This window comes from Zerene cesonia, chromosome 27, assembly GCF_012273895.1.
Source record: "Zerene cesonia ecotype Mississippi chromosome 27, Zerene_cesonia_1.1, whole genome shotgun sequence".
In the NCBI taxonomy this organism is placed as follows: Eukaryota; Metazoa; Arthropoda; class Insecta; order Lepidoptera; family Pieridae; genus Zerene; species Zerene cesonia.
In genome coordinates this window covers 1,680,845-1,702,644 of record NC_052128.1, presented here as the reverse complement: position 1 = coordinate 1,702,644, position 21,800 = coordinate 1,680,845, and the positions used below count along the sequence as shown (strand labels likewise).

Sequence of the window (21,800 nt, the reverse complement as noted above, 5' to 3'; positions counted from 1 at the left end):
GACCTTAAGCCTCTACAAATGGATTGCCGACTTTAAATTGGGAAGGGATTAAGAAAGGATTGGCGAGAGGAATAAAGGTAAGGACTGGGAAGGGGAAGGAAAAGGATATGGGCCTCCGGCTCCCCCACTCACCGAACGAAACACAGCAAAATATATATAGAAATTAAACATTTTTTAACGGATTTTAAACGCGATTTTTTTCCTATATTGAAGAAGATAATAAATACTACGTTAAAGTATAAAATACTATATATCGTTATTGTCAAAAGTAACACAAGTGATTTTATGATTAATCTTTAAACGAAGTTATTCAATTAAATACTTGAAAATTCCACTCAACGTGACTCCATTACTTCTCCGCTTCGACCATCGCAATAATGACCTGGCATCGCGCTATAGACGCTTTCGATATTAATTTTGAATGTCTTTTGAGACACGCCTGTGCATCAGAAGTGAACGATGCTCTGCGCAAATACCTGCAGTGTCTCGTAAATGAAAAATTATTGCAATCATATTATTGAGAATGTTATTGAGTTGTTTTACGGGTTTGTTTATTTCATGGCTAGAGGTACTCGGATTAATTTTACTGTTGACCATTATATAATTATATAAATATATATGTTTGCGTATGCGAAGAGCACAAAAAATGACAGCACGTCTATGTGTTGTGTGTAAAGTATCTATGCCTCTATAGTAAAAATAAATCATAACTCTTTTAACGTATTTTTGAATGTTTGCAATTCAATTGTAAGGATCTATTTTATTGTAAACTCGCTTGGTGGAAGGTACCATACACACAAGTAATACGTCTATTGTGTGAGCTTTTTCGCTAGTTGCTCCAAAAAATAAAATACTTTATCATTAATTTAGTTGGGGGATATGTTTATTAGAATACAATGTTCCTTATGAAATATTAATCAAGATTAAATATTTGATTTTTTCTATAACCAAAATTCGGTCAATTGTGATGCGTTTTTCTTAATTTTCATCACTATTGAGATATTTGAAAACAATACTAGTAAGTATTGGAAGAAACAGTCGTTGGAATAGCACGGAAGCATGAAAGTCCTAACTTTTATATTTCTAATTCTAAGGTCAAGGTATAATCAATATTAAAATAAAACGCAATATAAAAATATCAACATTTTATTCATAAATCAGTATAATCTCTTACATCTATACAGTTACAGTGTAAAGACTTAAGGAATAACGAAGTATTACGATAGTCCGTACAAAAATAATTATTTCACATGTTATGCCCATCTATTGTACTTTTCAAAGATATATTTTCAGAGAGAAATGTGTACACAAAGCTTTCTATGGGTTAGATTATGAAAACTTCTTACCTATATCATTTTCAATACATACGTAAAATAATATTTTGTAGTTGATACATTCATCTTTATAGAATCACTTTTATCATCTAAGAAAATCGACGTTATAGCAAAAATTAACCATATTTAGGGAACAAGCAAGAAGGAAACAATTTTTTATTTCACACGATTGATGCATTAAAACAGACACGAAGCTTAAGGATTTTTATATATGTGTTGGTTTACGTAAATAATTCATGAAGCTTATATCAGTTCTACATTTATAATTTTCAAAAATTCATCAATAATACACTAATTCTACACTAATAATTTAAAATTGAAGGTTTGTTTATGAGAACGCGCTGCTCTCAGGAAGTACTTAACCGAAAAAAAAGTTTAGTTTTTAAAATTCTATATATTGAGGAAGGTTTTTAGGATTTATAACATTATGTACTATACATAATATGGGGATGAAACCACGGGGCATAGCTAGCTGATAATAATTGTATCAGAAACTATTGAAATTATTGGTTGCGTTTATGTTATAAAAATAAAAATTTCACATCAGACCTTTTCGTGACACGATTATCAATTACACATAATATACATGACTACATATGTGTTATCGTGTATCTAACGTACATACGTTTAACGTCCTCGGGTGAAGGGGGAGGGGGTATGTACCGCTCATCAAAAAATGGGACCAAATGGAAACGATTTCCTATCAAACACAAGAGGAATTACGTCAATAGGTTGAATACCCATCGAGCTACCTAATAATAAAACCAAAAAAATGAAAATGTCCTTTGTTTTTGGGAACATTAGTTTCAAAAAGACATCAGGATACTTAACAAATTAAAAACATATATATAACTTATTTAAAAATCAAGTAATTCTTAAATTATTAAGCTAAACACACAAATAATAATTTTAAACTAAATATATAACTTATCATATTGTATAATGATTTCATAATTAACATAATAAAGTAAAAAAGGTTCTGAAGACAGAGCTATTCATTAGATCACCACAAGGACCAAACAATATTGACCTTGTTAAATTCCCCAAAACCATGACCGGGTTATATTATTAGAAATTTTGAAAGAATAGAAATATAATTTAATAAAATAAAATATAATATAAATTATAAAGCATTTCAATGCTATAAAACTAAAAATTAAATCTTAATCGAGTTATGGCAGATTATAATCAACTTTGATACAGGTGATGCATAACCCTGAAAGTTGAAACTAATGATATTTTTACGATATGTTTCGTAGATAACTATTCTAAATATGTTATATAATGTTTGTTTTCTTTATGACAAGAAATAAACGTCACAAGTTGATGTTGAATAAAAAAATAAAGCAAAATATTGTGTAGAATTTTTTGTATTCGGTAAGCTTTCGTTAGTTAAATATATACTTTTTGCTTGTTCGTTTATCAATTACAGCCAAAGTTTGTATACTCTAAATAATAATAGTATAAAACTGAAGAGTTTGTTTGTTTGTTCGTTCAATCATCGCTATTATTTAGGAAGGATAAAATCAAAGAAAATAACATCTTGTACGACGTGAGTGAAACCGCGGGGCACAGCTAGTTGAAAAATAAGTATACTTTTAACTTCATATGTCGATTCTTACATGATACATTACAGATAGCAATTATTTTACGAGGAAGAAATAAAATGTTATAAGTAATGTTATTTATTAACTCATACCAACTCTGCAATAGATTGGCTGGTAGAGATTGTCGTATGATATCAAGACCGCCTCTGTACGAAGTGTAAGTAATTATGTAATTTATTTTAATATGTCAATATCGTTTTAAAATGTAATCATATATAAAAACTACTATGAGAGCTACTTATTTTATTACATCTTACATAAATTATTCATAGATATATATACACTTTAAGTGAAATAGACAATATTTTGAATATTTATAATCATTATTTGTTGAAAACTTCTTTGTGAGATTATCACTGATAAACATTCAAACAGTTATAGTGAATGTGTAAAATCACTACATAATGTTAATTGAATAAAGATATACAGTATTTTAAGTATCATTTCTCAGGTTGTTTGCATTTACAATTTACGCTGAAATATGAAAAATAGAGATATTTATTACAAAATTAATTATATATTTTTATTAAAACTGTATTTATTTATAGTTTTTCGTATTCTTCCTTATCGAACAAGAAACGACTTAAGAATAGATTGTTATCATGATTGGAAAATCTCATAAAGGCTATAAGAGTAAAGATAGATACATTTACACATTAACTTACAATACCAATTGAGTATACCATATAGTAAATAGTTTATATATATAAGTACAATAATATTATATTAAAGCTTCATTTGCATTTACTGTCGTTTTCAACGGCGCAGCTAACGTAACAAAAATTACATTGTTTTTTTTTATTTATTTAATTTGCAAAAATCCATCTACTTATTGTCAGACGTTAAAAGAATGTCAAACATTCACCAATTCATTAACAGCGTAATCTATAGAAATGAAGGTCGTCGCCGATCGGCGGTTTCTAACAGACAAAATTTGTGCGGAAATCATGGAAAAGATATAATTTTTGCTACACAATATAATTATCATGAGATTATATTATAATAAACGCTTGATATGATTACAGTTATGTATTAATGTTCTATACATCTATATTAAGTAATAGACAACAATTTTATTATATCTATGTTAAAGATATATGTACATGACAAGTCTTGAATTGAAAGTGTGCGTTATTTGTAAATAGAGTTACAAAGATATAGAGAGGATGAAAGATATGTCGCGTCAAACGAGCGTCAAAAGTCGGAATAACTCGGAAATTGATATATATTTGTGCTTCAATATCAAATGTATTAAGGATTTCATATAAAAATAGACTGTTTCACGAAAAAAGTTGTATATAATAGATTATATTTTAATTAATATTTTGAATAAGGAGTTATTCCGTATAAAACGATAGAATAGTAAATGACGATGACAATGATTACCTAACACAGCTACATACACCAAAATATACGGATTACACACAAACAAGAAATCTAAGGGATAAATTCATTTTCTACGTCAACGCTCTAAAATATACATTTCTACTGATTATCTCTTAAATTGTACCTCTACAGTAAATGGACATACAACCGTTCCTATCGTCTACATATAAATCTTTGGCATCGCGAGATTACCTGATGTCCTCAATTCCTTGAAATTTCAGATTTCTCCCAATCATTCTTGATCTCTTCATCTGCAATATGTTAGGATGTTAAAAATATTCATAATTAATTCAATCTCATTAATAGATATATACAAATACGATGATATAACGGAATTACGATGCTGCAAAACATTATTATCATTAATCATTACAAATGCGACACTAAGCAGTATCGTTGCACTCATGTAATGATGCTGTTAAATCTTCATGTAAATTCAGTGCTGAATTAGTTCAGCTAGCCAAAATTAGATTAAATTTTGTTACAGAACAGTATTATTGCTTAGTTGAACTTAACGTGGTTCAGTTCCAGCATCTGTTTAGTGTCTGCGATCGATATATCAGATGTATGTTTGAGTACTTTGTCCATGCCGTGTGTATATAGTATATTGTATATAGTAGTGCATAATAATAAGGTCAGCTTGCAAGTGCAGTATTTCACCACGTGCAATGAAATTCTTACGTGTAAGGTGTGAGTTCGATAGCAGTACTAGAAAGTATCAATTATGTGGCAATATGCAATGTCGTACTGGTGTACGCCATGCAATTGCCACTCGAACGAATAAACAGCGAGTCGGCTTACAATGTTCAATGTCAATGTTAGTATAGTGTCAGTGTTAGTACCGCACCACGTATTAGTGCCATGTCATGCCATTATATGTTTTTACCGAGCCGCTCACGGTCCATGACAATTTTAGCACAGAATCAGTTAAGTATGAGGGCAGTAATCATTATCAGTGTTAGTGCTAATCAGTGTCAGTGCATTGTCAGTGTGTGTGCTAATCAGTGTCAGTGTCAGTGCAGTGACAGTGTGAGTGATAGTCAGTGTCAGTGTCAATGCAGTGGTAGTGTGAGTGCTATTCAGTGTCAGTGTCAGTGTAGTGTCAGTGTGAGTTCTATTCAGTGTCATTGTCAGTGTGATTGGTAGTCAGTGTCAGTGTCAGTGCAGTGTCAGTGTAAGTGCTAGTCAGAGTCAGTTGCATGTCGATGTAGTGTAGATAAGTGTGAGGTCAGTGCAGTGGCAGTACACGCACCTGCCGCTCAAGCACGCGAAGGTGGCGTCGGGGCGCGGGTGCGGGCCGTGCGGGCCGTGCGGCGCGGCGGGCGCGGGCGCGGGCGGGCTCTTGGTGAGCGGGTACCACTGCGCGACCGGCTTGCGCGCGTTGTCGAGCATCTCGAGCCAGTGCTCGCGCCCGATGCCGATCATGTTGGAGCCGATCGCGGTGCAACCGATCAGCTCGTTTTGACCGATTCTAGTTACCAGATAAATTTATTTGTTTTTAATGTCGTTTTAGTGTGTTGTGTCATAGACACACACCTTATATTTTAATAAAAAGTACAATTAAATGGATGAACTCGTTACTTTTTAGTCTCTTCTAATCTGTTCCTGGCAACCAGGGCAAAATCAGAATGAGAAAAGAATAAATAGACTAATTTACTAATTGGAATTAAATTAATGGGGTATTGTTATGTTGTTTGTTTTGATTTACTACGTTAACGCGAAAATAAATGCCAATCAATAAAAATAGCACAAAACATCAAAACAAAACCAACATTCTCATTTCCATATAAAATGCAAATATTGAAAGCAAGTCAAGAACTAGCTAGTATAAAATTTAATACAACACTAAACTCCATATCTAAATAGGAAACACTCTGAAATCATTACTTTATATGACCTAATACTTACGGTATGAAAGTTACTAAGTCAGAGAGAGTAGAAACTTGTTACTAAATTTACTTTTCTAGCACCAGTTATGTTGCATTATTCGACTGTGAAACTTTAGAAATATTTAAAATTTTATATTCTTTGGATACAAAGAATATTGTGATATTTTATTTTAGAACGTGAAACATAATGTTATAAAAAACAATATTATATAAAGCCCACATAACATTATGAATAAATCCAAACATTTCAAACGAAGCACCCTTTGTGCACAACTGAAATGTAGTTTGTGGTTAAACCGTCAGTAATTCTGCATCAAAAATCAAACAATATAGTATGTAACGAAACAAACACGTGCATAGGATTAACATTGGAACATAATCATCCAATTAGCAATATTTGCTGAGTAAATACTTAGCATAATAGCCGTTTAATTAATATGAGGTATATTGTTTCGAAGTGGGACTAATTGCTCCTTGCATAGAGCTTTATATGATTCCTGGGAAATGCTACAGAATTATTACAGATCACTACAATATTTAATTGCTATATTCTTTTGGATTCTGTTGATATTTATTGATAAAGCATTATTTTTATTATAACAATGAAATATAGGAGAATTGTAAAAGAATACGTGAAGACAAAATACATATATAGCAATTAATGAGAATTGAACTACTTTATGAACACTTTACGGCAAAAGCATTTCCAGGAAAAAGCTGAGAAATTAACCTTTTTTAAATGTTATACTGATATAAATATAGACCGACAAATAAATATATATTTATATATTGCTTGAATGAACAGTCATTTTTGGCCTCAGAAAAATACTCACAAATCATAATCGATGACTTTGACAAGTAACCCGACGTCATAAACATTTTCTGCGGGTAGATCGAAAACCAGCGCCTCGTTGTACACCGGATTCAGTGTGTTCTTCTTGACGGTAGTTTTCTTTTTCTTGATGCGTTTCCCCTGGCATATCAAGCAAATCTTCACGTACGGATCTGTAACAATGTGTATTTGGAAGCTCGTCTTTTTCGCTTGCTATTATAATTGTATTAAATAATAATTGAGAATCAGTCTCCAGAGAAAGTTCTAAATGTATACAATGTTTTATAAATACAGTTGTATCAGAATTGTTAATGTTACAACTTGCAATTGTTAAGCAGCGACAAGGGACCTGTAAAAGAACTTTCGGATTTCAATAAAAATATCCTTTAAACCTTTTAGCAAAACTTTAAGCAAATAATTATTAATACAATAAAACAAAACTTTTTATTAGAATACGACTTAAAAAAAACTAAAAGTAAGAAATAACATAAGAAAGATTAATTTATTGCACTTCATATGCAAACATAATATTTATAAAACTACTTTTAATATTCATGAAAAACTATTATTTTGATCGATTTGAACACTCCGCCTGATAGAAGTCGGTTAAAAATTAATATCTTAACATTTTAAAACCCTTAATATGTGAGCCAGCTTTAAAATTCCAAACTGTGAAAGTACAAAATATTTCACAATCCAAAATTATCATAATCGTAAAGATAACATAACATTACAACATAAGGAAAATTTTAGCGGCCATCAAGAAAAAGCCGAAATAGCAAGTTTATGTTGTAATAAAGGAGCTTTACGGTAACATTTTAATATTCTTGCCAACGAGCACACAGAATACGGATTAATCTCTTAGAGTAAGAGATTTACGAGTACATAGAATAATATTTTGTATTTGTTATCGAACTTTTGTTTGGATAAAATATTTACTATATTTCAATTGAAATATGTTTCATATTTTGTCTAGGTTTTCTGTTCTTTATATCATTGTTAATGGAGCTTGTGGGTCACCTAAGTAAGTGCTAATGAACATTTGCGGAGGCGGAAGACTATTTTCACGTCTTACGCGTCTGCTAATGTATTGCTTACTGTAAAAAGTATAAAGAAAGGATTGATTTCGGGAATAAAGGAAAGGACTACGAAGTGTAAAGAAAAGTTTCGTGCCTCCGGCTCCCCCACTCACCCTACAAAACACAGTAGCATTCGCATGCTACTAATTCATATGGAGGCCCATATCCTTTTTCTTCCCCTTCCCAGTCCTTTCCTTTATTCCTTTCGCCAATCCTTTCTTAATCCCTTCCCAATTTAAAGTCGGTAATCCATTTGTAGAGGCGTAAGGTCTGTAATCGACTTTACGCCTCTACAAATGTTCATGGGCGGTGGTAGCGCTTACCATCAGGCGTCCCACCAGCTCAATTGCCGACTATGACATAAAAAAGAAAAAAAAAAAAAATTCACACTGATCTTCTGTGGGTGTGGTACCTTCCTTGGTGCGAGGCGGCCCACTCGTGCCGAAGCGTATTCGACTCTCACATTCTTTTATTTACAGCTTTTGTTATATAAGAGCCTCAGTCATAAATGTCATTTAATTTTCTGTATTAATTTTACAATCTACTTACTATAGTTTTTATTAAATACCTTCTCCTAATTATTCCATGTTACTTTTCCTTTTTCTAAAAATGAGCATAAATTTTAATGTATCAACCTAAAGGTAAATCCTGCATCATTATATATTTTATTAAATAGTTTCTATAATCTCTAATAGAAGGAACATTTTGCATCAGAATACATGTGCCTTACATAACCGCAGTCTAACAAATCTAATTCCAATGGTTCTTTCCAATTTGAATAAAAAGGTAACATTACATCCAAGATTAATGTTGTTTTTATTTAAATACGTGCATGGACTGGTTATATTTAATGTATTTCTAGATTATTTGCCTTTATTTGATTTTATTCGTATTACAAGAATCCATAGGAAAGCGTCAAGGCTTAATACTAAATAAATAAAATATTTACAAATAACATCTGAAGCTTTATCTAAATTCAATTAGTTTTAGAGCCACCTAAATGAACATTAATAAAGAAAGTGAGTTTTGTGATGATACTATTTTGACTTCCATGCATATTAATACTACCTTTTTTCTAAAATCAAGGTGCTATAATTCTCATACTACAGGGAATTTCCCGCGTGGGCGACACCGCGGGCGGAACTCTAGTTCGGTATAAACAAAGTTACATTGAATTCTCGGCTCTTTTATTTCAACAACCTTGGCAAAGGTCTCGAGTAAGCTAGGTTTTGAGACGCAATGTTTACTCTTGTTACAAAACTAGGTCAAAGTTTTACGTATATCTAATTTGCGAGTTTAAAAGGCAAACTGTATGGGTAAATAGATTCAAATGACAGATCTTGTCGGTTTGACCGGTATATCTATTACAAACACTTTGTAATTTCTCATGTTATATTGAATGTATCCAAATAATTATTCATTTGACTACAGGCTTGTTCTTTTGCGATTTTTACCGATGAACGTAACACACCCCCACTGAAATGTGTGAAATGGTGGCATGTAATGCTACTGTTCTTGCTCCTTTTCCTTACCCTCCCTATTCCTATATTTTCTTGGTCAATCCTTGCCTCATTCCTTGTACTTGAAAAAAGGACAGTGCATTTCTAGAGGTTTTCCCTCTGCATATGTCTAAAGGCGGTGGTGATCGCTTACAGTTAGGCGAACCAAAAACTCAGTTGCTCGCTCGAACCTACATATATATTATACTTTATAATATGTTCCATTTTAATTCGACATTTATCGCATATATTACATAATTTGATTAACACGAATCGAAATTTACACGAGCGTTTTAATAAAGCTTGTGGTTTTATCTACTCGTTATTTTACATTCACAATAAATAACTAATTGGCAATTATCAATTATTTCCTGTAACGAATATGTATCTGCTAAACTGATCCACATTTGTAACTTAAATGCAATTTGTCTTTTATTAATTATGTCAAATTAATTATCAAAATAATAAAAATTAATAAACGTTGATATTCAAAGCATGTATAAACATTTTCTATATTACATGGTTTTGTAAGAAACAGATAGTAAACGATATTTACTTACATTTATTCTTTTAATATGTACCTATTAATTTTATAACATACATATTCAAAGAATAAATATAAATATATGCGTTTTTGAATTGAAAAAATAAAATTTTAAATTTCTATGTTATTTAGTATTCATCAGCAAGTTTGTTTACAGTTTGTTTTATACACACAAATTGTTAGAATTATGAAACATAAATCAATCACACGTCAAATGTTCTAGTTTCATTTATACAAAAATATTTAGAAATACTTTGTACTAATTTAGTGCTCAAAGGAAATACATATGGGAATGAGATATTTCCACGCACTAAAAAGTACTCTATGTCACTGTCTAGCCTCCTATATATCACTAGACATAAAAATCATAGCACAAATCGCTTTATTGCGAAGTAAAAGACAATCAAGCACACTGTTTCATTTAAAATTACAGTTTATGTCAAGTCTGTAAAATTCTTATTCCTTTTATTAAACAAATTTTATATACCTGCTTGGATATGATTCGGAATGAATTTATTTGAATAACAAACATCCCGCACAACCTGGTTTAAATTGTGTCACTAACTTAGCTCGTAACGACACGCATACTAATTCGAGAACGGGGGTTATGTTAGTACAAAACAGATATAGTTTTAGGTTTATTATCTATACACGAATAATAAAAAAACTGAAGAGTTTATTTTTTAGAACACGCCAATTAAAATAAATACTCGGTCGATTTAACATAAATTTCAGCGTTTGATATGTAGATATGTGATCTCTGAATAGTAGGATGTTTATGCACTACGGAAGCCGGAGGGCACTAGGGGTCTTATATGATATTTAGATAATTCAGAAGAAATTGTCTCTATTATATTCATTCTTAAGATGTTCGCCAAATGTTATTGAGGTAACAGCAGAATTAAGCCCCCATTTTCGTGTGTAATTCAAACTGCGACTCGCCAACAAAAGCTTTTCTTTTTGTGCAAAGACTTACGTCTTTTCCTCAACTAATGTAATATATTGAGGAAGAATAATTTTTCAAGCGATTACAAGTCTTGTGTAGGTAATGCGATATATTAAAAGGACAAAGGGCACAGTTTTAATGAATAAATTTAAATAATTATGTGTATGAACCTCCAGTGTATCTCTATGTATAAAAAATTCGCGTGTCACAATGTTAGTTACCATACTCCTCCGAAATAGCTGTACCGATTCTCATGAAATTTTGTGTTAAATTTTTCATACCCCAAAATGATAATAGAAAGGCAGAACAGCGCTTGTCAGCTAGTTTTTATATAACATACATGAACATTGAGAGAAGAATATTACTACATGAACAAATCCAGGGGCAAAAATCATACAATTTTCTATACTCAAGTCTTATTTCAATGACAAATTATCACAATGCCATTTTCTATACGCTACGATATTTCATCCCACAAAGAAGCAAAAGTAAAAAACTCTACAAAACTATAGCAGACAACAGTGAGAATTCAAAGAAAACCGTCAAAAAATTGGTTCTCGTTAGGTAGAAACACGATAACAAAGGTTCAACACTATCCTTTATCAGTATTGCATTACACGCGTTTCTACCAAATATTACGATGATTGATCGATGGTTCCTGGAAATTCTACTAATATATAAACGCGAAAGTTTGTAAGCATGTATTGATGTTTGTTAAACTTTCACACAAATACCTCTGTTGAGATCTGTATGAATTTAGGTATGGAGATAGATTATAATCTGGATTAACACATAGGCTGTACTTAAGATACGTAACGCGAGTGAAGCCGTAGGTTCCAGCTAGTTTACCACACTTACAAAATCGCTTTTTTAGTTTACCATACTCACAAATTTCATACTCTCATTATCCTCTCTGAGGAAAAAATTTCCATATTGCGGCAGATTTTCTTGGAAGTTTCATTTGGGAGTAATGTTTCTAAATTGACAAAAAAAACGTCGTAAGGTGAGAATCAAAAACACGAAAATGCTTTTTAGTTGAGGTGGATTCTTTACAACAACGCCGCAAGTCGTTTCTTTAGTCGTCATCTCACTCGAGAACGGATGTAACAATTTACATATTCTTATAACTATATAAGAGTACAGTTGTTATACAATAAATCTGGAGTGCAATAGTGATTGAATGGTTTATTTATTTATTTTAGGTTCACCAACAGGTATTACATTAAAGAAATTATATCAAGTAAATATAAAAAAAATTAAGAGCTAAATGCACACCTTTAAAAGGAAAACACAAATGGTGACGAGCACATTAGCTTCAACGGAAAGATTGTTAATGTTTTGATATTATATTTATCATTATTCTTTTTTCTCTCTATTCTCTCTCTAAGATAGAGACAAAGATAGAGTCCCGGGATTTTACCCTCATAATTTCCGGTCTCGTGGGATTTCCCAAGGTTATATTTTGTCCTTTTTCAAGTCTCAAACAGATCTTTATCAAATTCCATCCTAATCGGTTCATTGATTTAGGCGTGTAGAAGCGATAGATATAATATTTACTTTCGTATTTATAATATTAGTAGGGATTGTTATAACTAGTAGAAGGATTTTGCCGTTCCTAAATTGAACCACACCCCGTACAACCGGTACGATAAAGTTGAGCCTCCGCCGATGTGCCTATTTCTCTCTTAATTTTGTTACATTATATTTTTTTCATTTTATGTATAAGTGATGTCATTATAATTTTTTTCCTACTATTTGCACCTACAGAAATGCATCTCTAAAAACATAAAATTCATACTAAAAATTATGTAAAATTACCTTATGTATAAACTAATAAAATATTCGACTGCATTTTTTCCATTATTGCTAGAGATCTTATGTAGAATAAGGGTTCCATTTAAAACATTAGATGGTTCTTTTTCCCTACAAAGTATGCCACAGACAGTAGCTACTATAAAATAAACTCACCAGAAGATCCATTGATGTCCATGGCCTTAAGGTTCCTTCCCTTAATGACGGTCACGGTGAGGCGGCCTGCGGTTGGCAGATAGCACAGCGACAGCATCAACTCACCTAGATCTTTCTTTTCCTGTTGATTAAAACATTTATTTAAGTATATTTCCCTATATTAGGACTTTTCGCAATCACGGACTGTTTCAAAATTTTGACCATTTCATGTACTGGGGGTCCAAAAAATATTGGTATATGATAAGAAAGACCCTATTTATATTATCTTGTGGGCGTCCAGTGGTCGAAATTCGAACACAACTATAAGTGAATTAAGGATGTATGGTAATGCACATGTATCAAATGCATCGTAGTGCGTGTAATGTTTTTTTTATTCATTTTATGTATTTTTATCTTAATATGTGAAAAAAAATAGTTATAGAAGTTTTTGCAAACATGTATATTGTTAATAATGAAACAGGGGCTGTGTTGAATATTTATATTTATGTAATAATATATAAATATTTATATAATAATATATAAATAGCAGCCCGTCACAAAGACTATTAACAAAGTAACGGTAGTTGGGTCGAACATTGAATAAACAACATACGAACACCAAGGCACAATCCCTACAAATGCGCCTTGTTTCAAAGCAACGCGATGTTTTATAGGATTCGAAATCAAAACAAGATTTGACAGGAAAAAGTGACAGCTACCTATATAGCAATTCTTCATTAAAAAATTAATAAACCAGAAGTTGCATCTAACATTTTATGACACCATGCTCTATATTATTAATTTGAGATTAAAGTAAGTCTATTTGATTGTTTGGTTGTTGGTATGAACATGCTTGTTTCGGGACTTTTAATTGTAGTGCCTTCACTTCCAAAAGAAATCTTATTACATTTGAGTTGGATATTCTATTTATCGACGGCACAACATTAGAAGAGAAAAATGGGAAAATTATTCTCGTTGTGATCAGACGGAAGTACGTGGTTCAGCTACGTAATGTTTATTCAAATACATAATTAATTGTCATCTACAGTAAGCGAAATTAATTTGTTTATTGTTTTTATTTTCAGTTAAAATAATATCACATCTAAAAAGGAATTTAATTTTTTGTTCTTTTAAGAGTACTGAAATATGTAAGTTGTTTACTGATGACATTAATAATACTTATATAGTGGTCCGCCCCGGCTCCCATGGTGCATATATTGGATATATCACTTAGAAATTACGTACATATTTAATTTTTAGTTTTATAGCATTGAAATGCTTTATAAATGAGAAATTTTGAAAGAATAGAAATTCTTCTATTCTATTCTTTCAAAATTTCTCAATTACGTACATATCCCATATTGAAAGGTTTTTTTAATAGGTTCAGAAGGTCCTGAGATTGAGCTTATGATCTTATAAGCTGAATATAGATAGTTGTTAGAAGATTCAAGTACCTAGAAATTAGATTAGTTCATTCTAATATCAAAAAAACTAAATATAACTTAGACAGTTTATCATTATATTAGAGCCACAACGAACATTGTGACTTATAATTAAATTGTGTACGCTTAGAAATAGTTTTGCTAGATTTCTCGGTGATTTGATGTTCACCAATGTTGGGGTGATAATTTAATTTAGGTATTTTCTTTATATCAGCAAACCCAATCAAAAGGAGAAAATGGTCTCAATAATAAGCGTTATTAAGCTTTGAAGATTTATTATTGTTGCTGCATAACTTTATAATAATTATGTTACACATATTTTTCAATTATGATTAGTTTTTTATATGAGAACATTTGTAAATATGTCACTTCAGCTGCACCATAATTGAAACGCATTGTTACTTATAACAGAATACTATACTAGGCATTGTTTAGTTATATAATAACAGTTAAATTGATATTTTACCGACATAGTAAGTAACATCAACAGAATTATAATAAATTTACTCATATTACGGCTTTCGCGTGGACTTTGATTTAATTAATATCAAGATTGTATATGTCTGCTAAAATTAAAAGAGCGTAAAATTTAATAACATCAAAAATATTTTTACTAAATACTTAAAGTATTATATTTTTAAACAAATAGCAATTTTCCAACAGTTGCTTGAATTGCAAAAGCGTTTAAAAGCAATTCATTTGAGTGTTTTACATCTACAAGGAATAAATTATTGTCGATTTGTATTGACACGGTATTGATTCGATTTAAATATTTCTGGGAAAAACGTCATTTTTCCAATTGAATACTTTTACACGGGAGAAATATTCAATGAATATATTCTTGCTACTGGAACTGGGATTAAACAATGATCATATTATATAAAAATGAAGAGACATGCTAAAAGCGATAAACATCATAAAAAATTGCAACAAATAAATACATATATCTAATACAAACATAAAAATAATTTTATTTAACAGGACTGCACCAAATTTAAATGGTAACCGCATGACTATAACATCTTTTCAATATAAAAGAATCATCTAAATCGGTTTACCCCGTATCTTATACCTTTAAACGAGCAATTCTTGTATATATATATATATATATATATATATATATATATATATATATATATAATTGGAATCTCGGAATCGGCTCCAACGATTTTCATAAAATATAGTATTTAGGGGGTTTCGGGGGCGATAAATCGATCTAGCTAGGATTTTTTTTTAGAAAATGTCATTTTCGTGTTTTATTCGTGTTTTTTTTCCTGACATCTATTGGTGAATAATAATACTATTTTGCTTCGTAGATAGCTGGACAACTGAAATAACACATAGGCACTTATTATACCGATATTCCTACGGGATACGGACTTACGCGGTTTCAACCGCGGGTCACAGCTAGTAAAGTTTTAAGTTAACAAACCTAAAAATATATAAGTCGAATTGGAAATTCTTTCTTTTTTTTAAAGTCAGTTATTGTGGTAGTCGAGCACGTTTCGTCACGAAATGGGCCACCTCGAACCGGGGAAGTACCACAAACCCCACAGAAAAGCGGCGTGAGATAGTGGCAAGCCACTGTACGGTGAGTAGGAGAGCCGGAGGCCCGTTTCCTTTTCCTCACCCGTCCCAGTCCATTCCTTCTTTCCAGTCGTTAATCCTTTCCATTTCCCTTACCCCATAAAAGCGGGCAACGCATTCGGAGAGGTACTACGTGTGCGAATGTTCATAGGCGGTGGTGATCGTTTACCATCAGGCGAACCACCAGCTCAGTTGCCTGCTATGACATAAAAAAAAATAAAAAAAAAACAGTTTTTAAAGTAAAAGCAGTACTGACAACCTTTTAAGAAGTCAGTTAAAAGTAATGAATCTCGAATTCTAAAATAATAAAATAATTAATCCCTGATTTCAAATACATACGCATTTACACACGTTACTCAAATTGAAAGGACTAAGACATAAATAAATAAAGACTTTATAATCAAACAGCCAAACTTTCGCTACATGAAAGGCGACTTGCGATTTCTTACAAATCTCTTCAAGAAAGGTACATTTAACTTTGTACAGATGAAAGGCGAATAAGGGTTTATAATATGGAGTGATGAAGGACAGTCAACTCTTATAAAGGACAGAGAGCTTTAATATCTACCCTCAGTTTAATTTTTATTCTTGAGAACTAGCGATTTCTTTTTAACGAATGATTTAATTGTTGCATATTTTTGTATAAATGATAACTTTAGTCTTTAAGTTTATGTATAGAATGTTGCTAGCAGTACCAAAGTTTATTAAAGTAAACATTTAGGGAGATCACTAATCAACTATGAAGTGATTATCATCATAATATAACGCGCCACTCTAAAGGATAGCTAGCTAGAATCACGCACGCACTCATTTATACAATCAACGAAGTAACGACGAGGGTTGCACGCACACATGCATTTCCATATCATCGACCAGATTTAAAAATAGACGATTTACGGAGAAGCTATTTATTGTACTAAAAATAAATCACTATTAAAATACTATGCTGCTTGAAGAATAATTTAAATTTAAGAAAAAAACTTAATAATTGCCCATACAGTTTATAAACATTAAATTTGTGTGTTTTTTTTTTATCTCGTATCAAATTTGTAGCAGCAATCCGTATTATACAGTGTCCTGGAAAAATATCCTATATTTCCTTACACGAGGAATCGAATTGAGGTTTACCATTTGTACTAAAAATCGTATTAGATTATCGATTTATCACGCACTAGATGACCGCCCGCGGCTTCGCTCGCGTTAAATTCGGAGTGGTTCAACAGATATTATTGTATATACAAAACTTCCTCTTGAGTCACTCTATCTATTTAAAAAACTCCATCAAAATCCGATGTGCTGACTTTGCTTTTTATAATATAGTGCTAGTGATAGCGATAGTTGACTTCATTACCAACTAAGGACAAATATACATTTTAGAAATGTTTACTTGCTCAAAATAAAACTCACAAGCTGCATAAATGTACCATTTGTTTACTGAGTGGCTCTTTGCAATCCTCTTAATTTTAATAGGACAGAAGAGAGCTAGTTACGACTCAAATAAACCTATTTTACATCGCAAAATGTCAGTCTTGCATACTGGCAACCTCCGTAAACGACGTTATATAAAAATATTCAAAGAGAATCTCGATCTCAAGAGGAGATAAATAAGTCTACTTAAAATGAAGTCATGCGACATTAAAAAACATATATTTGTAAGAGAAACTCCAATTATATTTAAAACTTAAATATCATTCAATTAAAACTCAAGAAATCATCGATTAAGATCCGAATTTATCATATTGTGTTAATTAGAATCGCGGGCATTAAATAATGTCCTTACGAAAAGATAAAACTTAACTTACAAATTTATTTATTCAATTAGACATCTTATAGAAGCACTTTTGAATCGTCGTAATATATACGTATATATATATACGCGTTACGCGACAAATAAGTTTATTCTATAATTATTTAATAATTTTAGTTTTTTAACTTTATTTAACATTTCATTTATCTACCATTTTGTTTGGTTTTCAATACCTAGTTAGGCAGACATGTACATACAACGTTAAAAAATAAATTAAAATAGTTTTATTGAATTATTTATCCACCATTTTATCTTGTGCCTAAACAAAGAAGTAAAATACGAAACCTTTCACATGTTTTTGCGTACATCCATGCCATTGCCCTTAACTCCAAGTTTAAAATAAACACGAATTTAATAACTTTGTATATACTTTTATTTATATATTCGTGAACCAAATTGAAATATTATTAGGCCCTAACAAACTTCATCTTTAAAAGAGACTTTCCGAAAAAACGGCAAAGTAGATTTAAAACAAAGAAGTTAGCGATGGCTTTATTAAGTTTGACGTGATGTTTGATGACTTTTTTAATATTCATTTCTGTCATGTTGTTGGTAAGTTATTACCTTTTATGACATAAGCGGTCATCTAAGCTGGTGGTTTGCCTGAGGGAAAGATATCACCACTGTTCACGGACGGTGGTGATGGCTTTCCCTTCCCTTTCCTCTTATAAGCGGGTAGCCCATTCGCAGAGGTAGTGCCTATGCGAATGGGCTACCCGCTTTTAAGAGGAAAGGAATAAGAAAAGGATTACGATTGGAAAGAAGGAATGGACGGGGAAAGCCCGGTCCATTCCTCACCCTTGTGAGGAAAAAAAGCGGGCCACTTATTACTATGTAGGATTCTATCAAATAAAATTTCACGTCTAATCCATTTCGAAATAATCCCGAATAGTGAGTGTTAATAGTTCTTTCTAATGAGTTTGTAGGTGTATAGTTTTCATATATATATTTTATATTCCATATAGGATACAGCCAAGTAACTTTTGTATCACTCGTATAAACCGTTGCTTCGAAAGTTATAAAGTGTTTTCGCTGTCAGCTCGCTGTTGAGCGTGCAACACAATTGCTAAACTAAAAGGAGTTACGGAATATGACTGTGATTTATGAGTTTCTGAGTTACCGAGTCGACCCTGCATATCAAATATATGCATATGGTCGATGAATTGAATAAAAATTAGCTCCATCGACTTCGCTCAATAGTCAAAGGAAACTCCTATGAGAAAAAAATGGAATGAGATGTTTCACTGTGGTAAAAAGTAGCATATGCCACTCTCTATCCTATTTCCAGACACAAAAAAATATATCATGAAATTGGTCCGTCGTGACGTAAAAGAATAAAAAAAAAACGAATATAATTTCGCAGTTATAATATTAGTAAAGATAAGTATGAACAAATTTTAGTTTGTTATATTATTTTGTGAAATGTTCTTACCCCTATATGTTGTATATTATGTATAGTATAACTCGTGTATTATTTATGACCTAACGGATTAAATTTATATATACACTACACTGGTATAAGCGCCAAATACTTTTTTTGACACTGATACTAACGCAATTACAAAAAACAACTTGAGCTAATCTAGCATTTATTTATATGACCCATAATACCAAAAACCAACTCACCTGTGGCGGCGCCAATATGTTCATAGTGTACTCGATCTCTTGCGTAAGGTCGGCAGACTCCAGTAGGCCTTTGAGCACCACGTGGCCAATGAGGTCGTGTCGACTGAACCGGTCGAAATCGTACACTGAAAACTGGAGGTAGCGCTGCCGGAGCTCCTCGTATCCGACACTGGGAGGGCAAGAAACGGTTAAGTTAATGTTCCTTGTAGAGAAATGAACGGTAAGGGAAATGTCACTGATAGAAATCGAAAAGGGAAATGTCCCACATTTAGGCGAACTTCCACTTATTGGAGAAAGTACTCCGTAATGCGGGATATTTGTGGATTAAAACGACGATATAGGATGACAAGACAGGAGAATAACTGCTGATATAATAATTCCATGTGTGGTGAGGAAATAAATAATAAATAGTCAGAAATCAAATGGAACACAAGAGAAGCAAAATCATCAAATAGAAACTTCTCATATACTGGATATTGTGACGAAAAAATATTAAAAGGGAATGTAGCGAAGTAACAAATCATTTTGTGTTGCTAAAAAGCTAATGTGGGACACTACTAAGCTTTTTCTAACTTCCTCTGAGGTAAGGTGTGATAGAAGAGTTTTGAGATCTTATGAATATAATAATTATTCTAGAAAAATGAATAAATCGAGATCATATGAAAGCCTTATATTTCATATCTTTGCATCATTAATTTGAGGTTAAAAATTTCAGAATATTTTCCTAATTCCCCACTGTCTTCTAACTATATGCTTTCCACTAAAATAACGGTATACTATTATACATTTACGATTCAAAGCCAAAATAACGATTATTCTAGAAGGTTCGAGTCACATAATCAGGGCATTAGCATCATAATCCTATTGCGGTGGTATCAGTGCACGCTGAAGCAAGCTTATAATGACGTTACTGTGAACTCACAGAGCAAGTAATCAATTCCATTTGGTTCACGAAATTCGGCTAATTTTTAGCGCTATATGAAGTTTTAAGTATCAGAATTTTTTAAGTATAACTGAGTTCGAAAGATACTGAATAATAAATCTTTATTTCACCTTGATATTTGTACAATTTGATTGAGAGGCTCTGGCCCTCCTGCTAGGTATAACCTGTGTTAAGAAAGCCAGTCCCTTCCCTGCTCATTATACACTTGAAGGTAAAAAAATTTTAAACTGTAAAAGATAGAAAAAAAAATAAAACTTAAACTAAAAATTGTTATATAAAAGCAAAAATACATAAGTAAAAAGTGTGTGTTGTATTTTAAGGTAACAACAAGTAAATCATGCGATAATAGAAATATGTACAATCTACAAAAATACTAAGAAATTGCAATCTTAATAATTATTTTCTATAAAAAAGGTCATTGACGTCCGAAATTGAGACCGAATGTCACTAATTTCCTATGTAATATATAATTCCTATCAAAAACACAAAGAATCACACCAATTGGTTAATAACCTATACACTCCTAACAGTAAAAAATCGATACTAAGAAACTCATCCGTATTTCGAGTGTTATTCATACTAATTTAAAAAAACAATAATCACGTAATAGGCATGAAAGAATATCATGAAAGTAGATGTTAAATTTGCTCAAAACCTAGATAAAGTTAAAATACAATTCACTTTATAATTCACAAGTTCCGCCTTCGTTAATTATCAAGTAATAAAGTAGGTGCAGAAGTCTGATTTAAAATTCACAAATCTAGTTCCATTAAGAAAGTAGACAGTAGTATGCTAAAGTAAAACTTGAGCTCGAATATAAAGAATTCATTTTAAAATGATTTTACTAACATTGTGTTAAAAGTTTCCTCTATCAAAGACGTTTCTCGCCATAATACGAAGACTTCTGAAATCGTGATAATGCGCGCTGGAAAACTTAATTGCCTTCTTCAGGTATAAACTGTCTTTTTCGAGATTTCTTACTTCAGACTTTCTTATATAACTTATTTCATTTGTGTGAAGTTCTATTTAAAACCTTTTACTCGATTAAAAGATAATTCCCTTTACTGAAACTATAATAAAATAAGATAGTGTAAAGTTATTGAATGGGTTGATTTAACCCAAAATACGGATTCTCGATGCTGTTCCATGCTCTCGAGTTAATACGTGACCGGCATAACAACTATTATTCATATCAAAATACAGATTTTCATTTGATACCTTCAATTTACGTATAAATATTATCTCTACGCCAATTAATAATGTAGCAAAAATGTTTTGTCTAGCAAACGAATCTGGAAAACCAGTTTCGTTAATTGCGTTAGTTAATTTCTA

General features: G+C 31.6%; 1 protein-coding gene across 2 annotated transcripts in view; it reads right to left on the bottom strand.

Moving 5' to 3' along the window:
• Positions 1 to 2,493: 2,493 nt before the first annotated feature.
• Positions 2,494 to 21,800, bottom strand: part of LOC119837494 (synaptotagmin-10-like) — a 72,189-nt gene continuing 52,882 nt past the window's right edge. For both annotated transcript variants that reach the window (XM_038363090.1, XM_038363091.1), the window contains exons 7-11: positions 19,526 to 19,694; positions 13,085 to 13,205; positions 7,050 to 7,221; positions 5,580 to 5,798; positions 2,494 to 4,578 (exon numbers count right to left, since the gene is read on the bottom strand). In XM_038363090.1, coding sequence (XP_038219018.1) covers positions 4,575 to 4,578; positions 5,580 to 5,798; positions 7,050 to 7,221; positions 13,085 to 13,205; positions 19,526 to 19,694 — 685 coding nt within the window. In that variant the 3' untranslated portion in view covers positions 2,494 to 4,574. The remainder of the gene's footprint in view (positions 4,579 to 5,579; positions 5,799 to 7,049; positions 7,222 to 13,084; positions 13,206 to 19,525; positions 19,695 to 21,800) is intronic.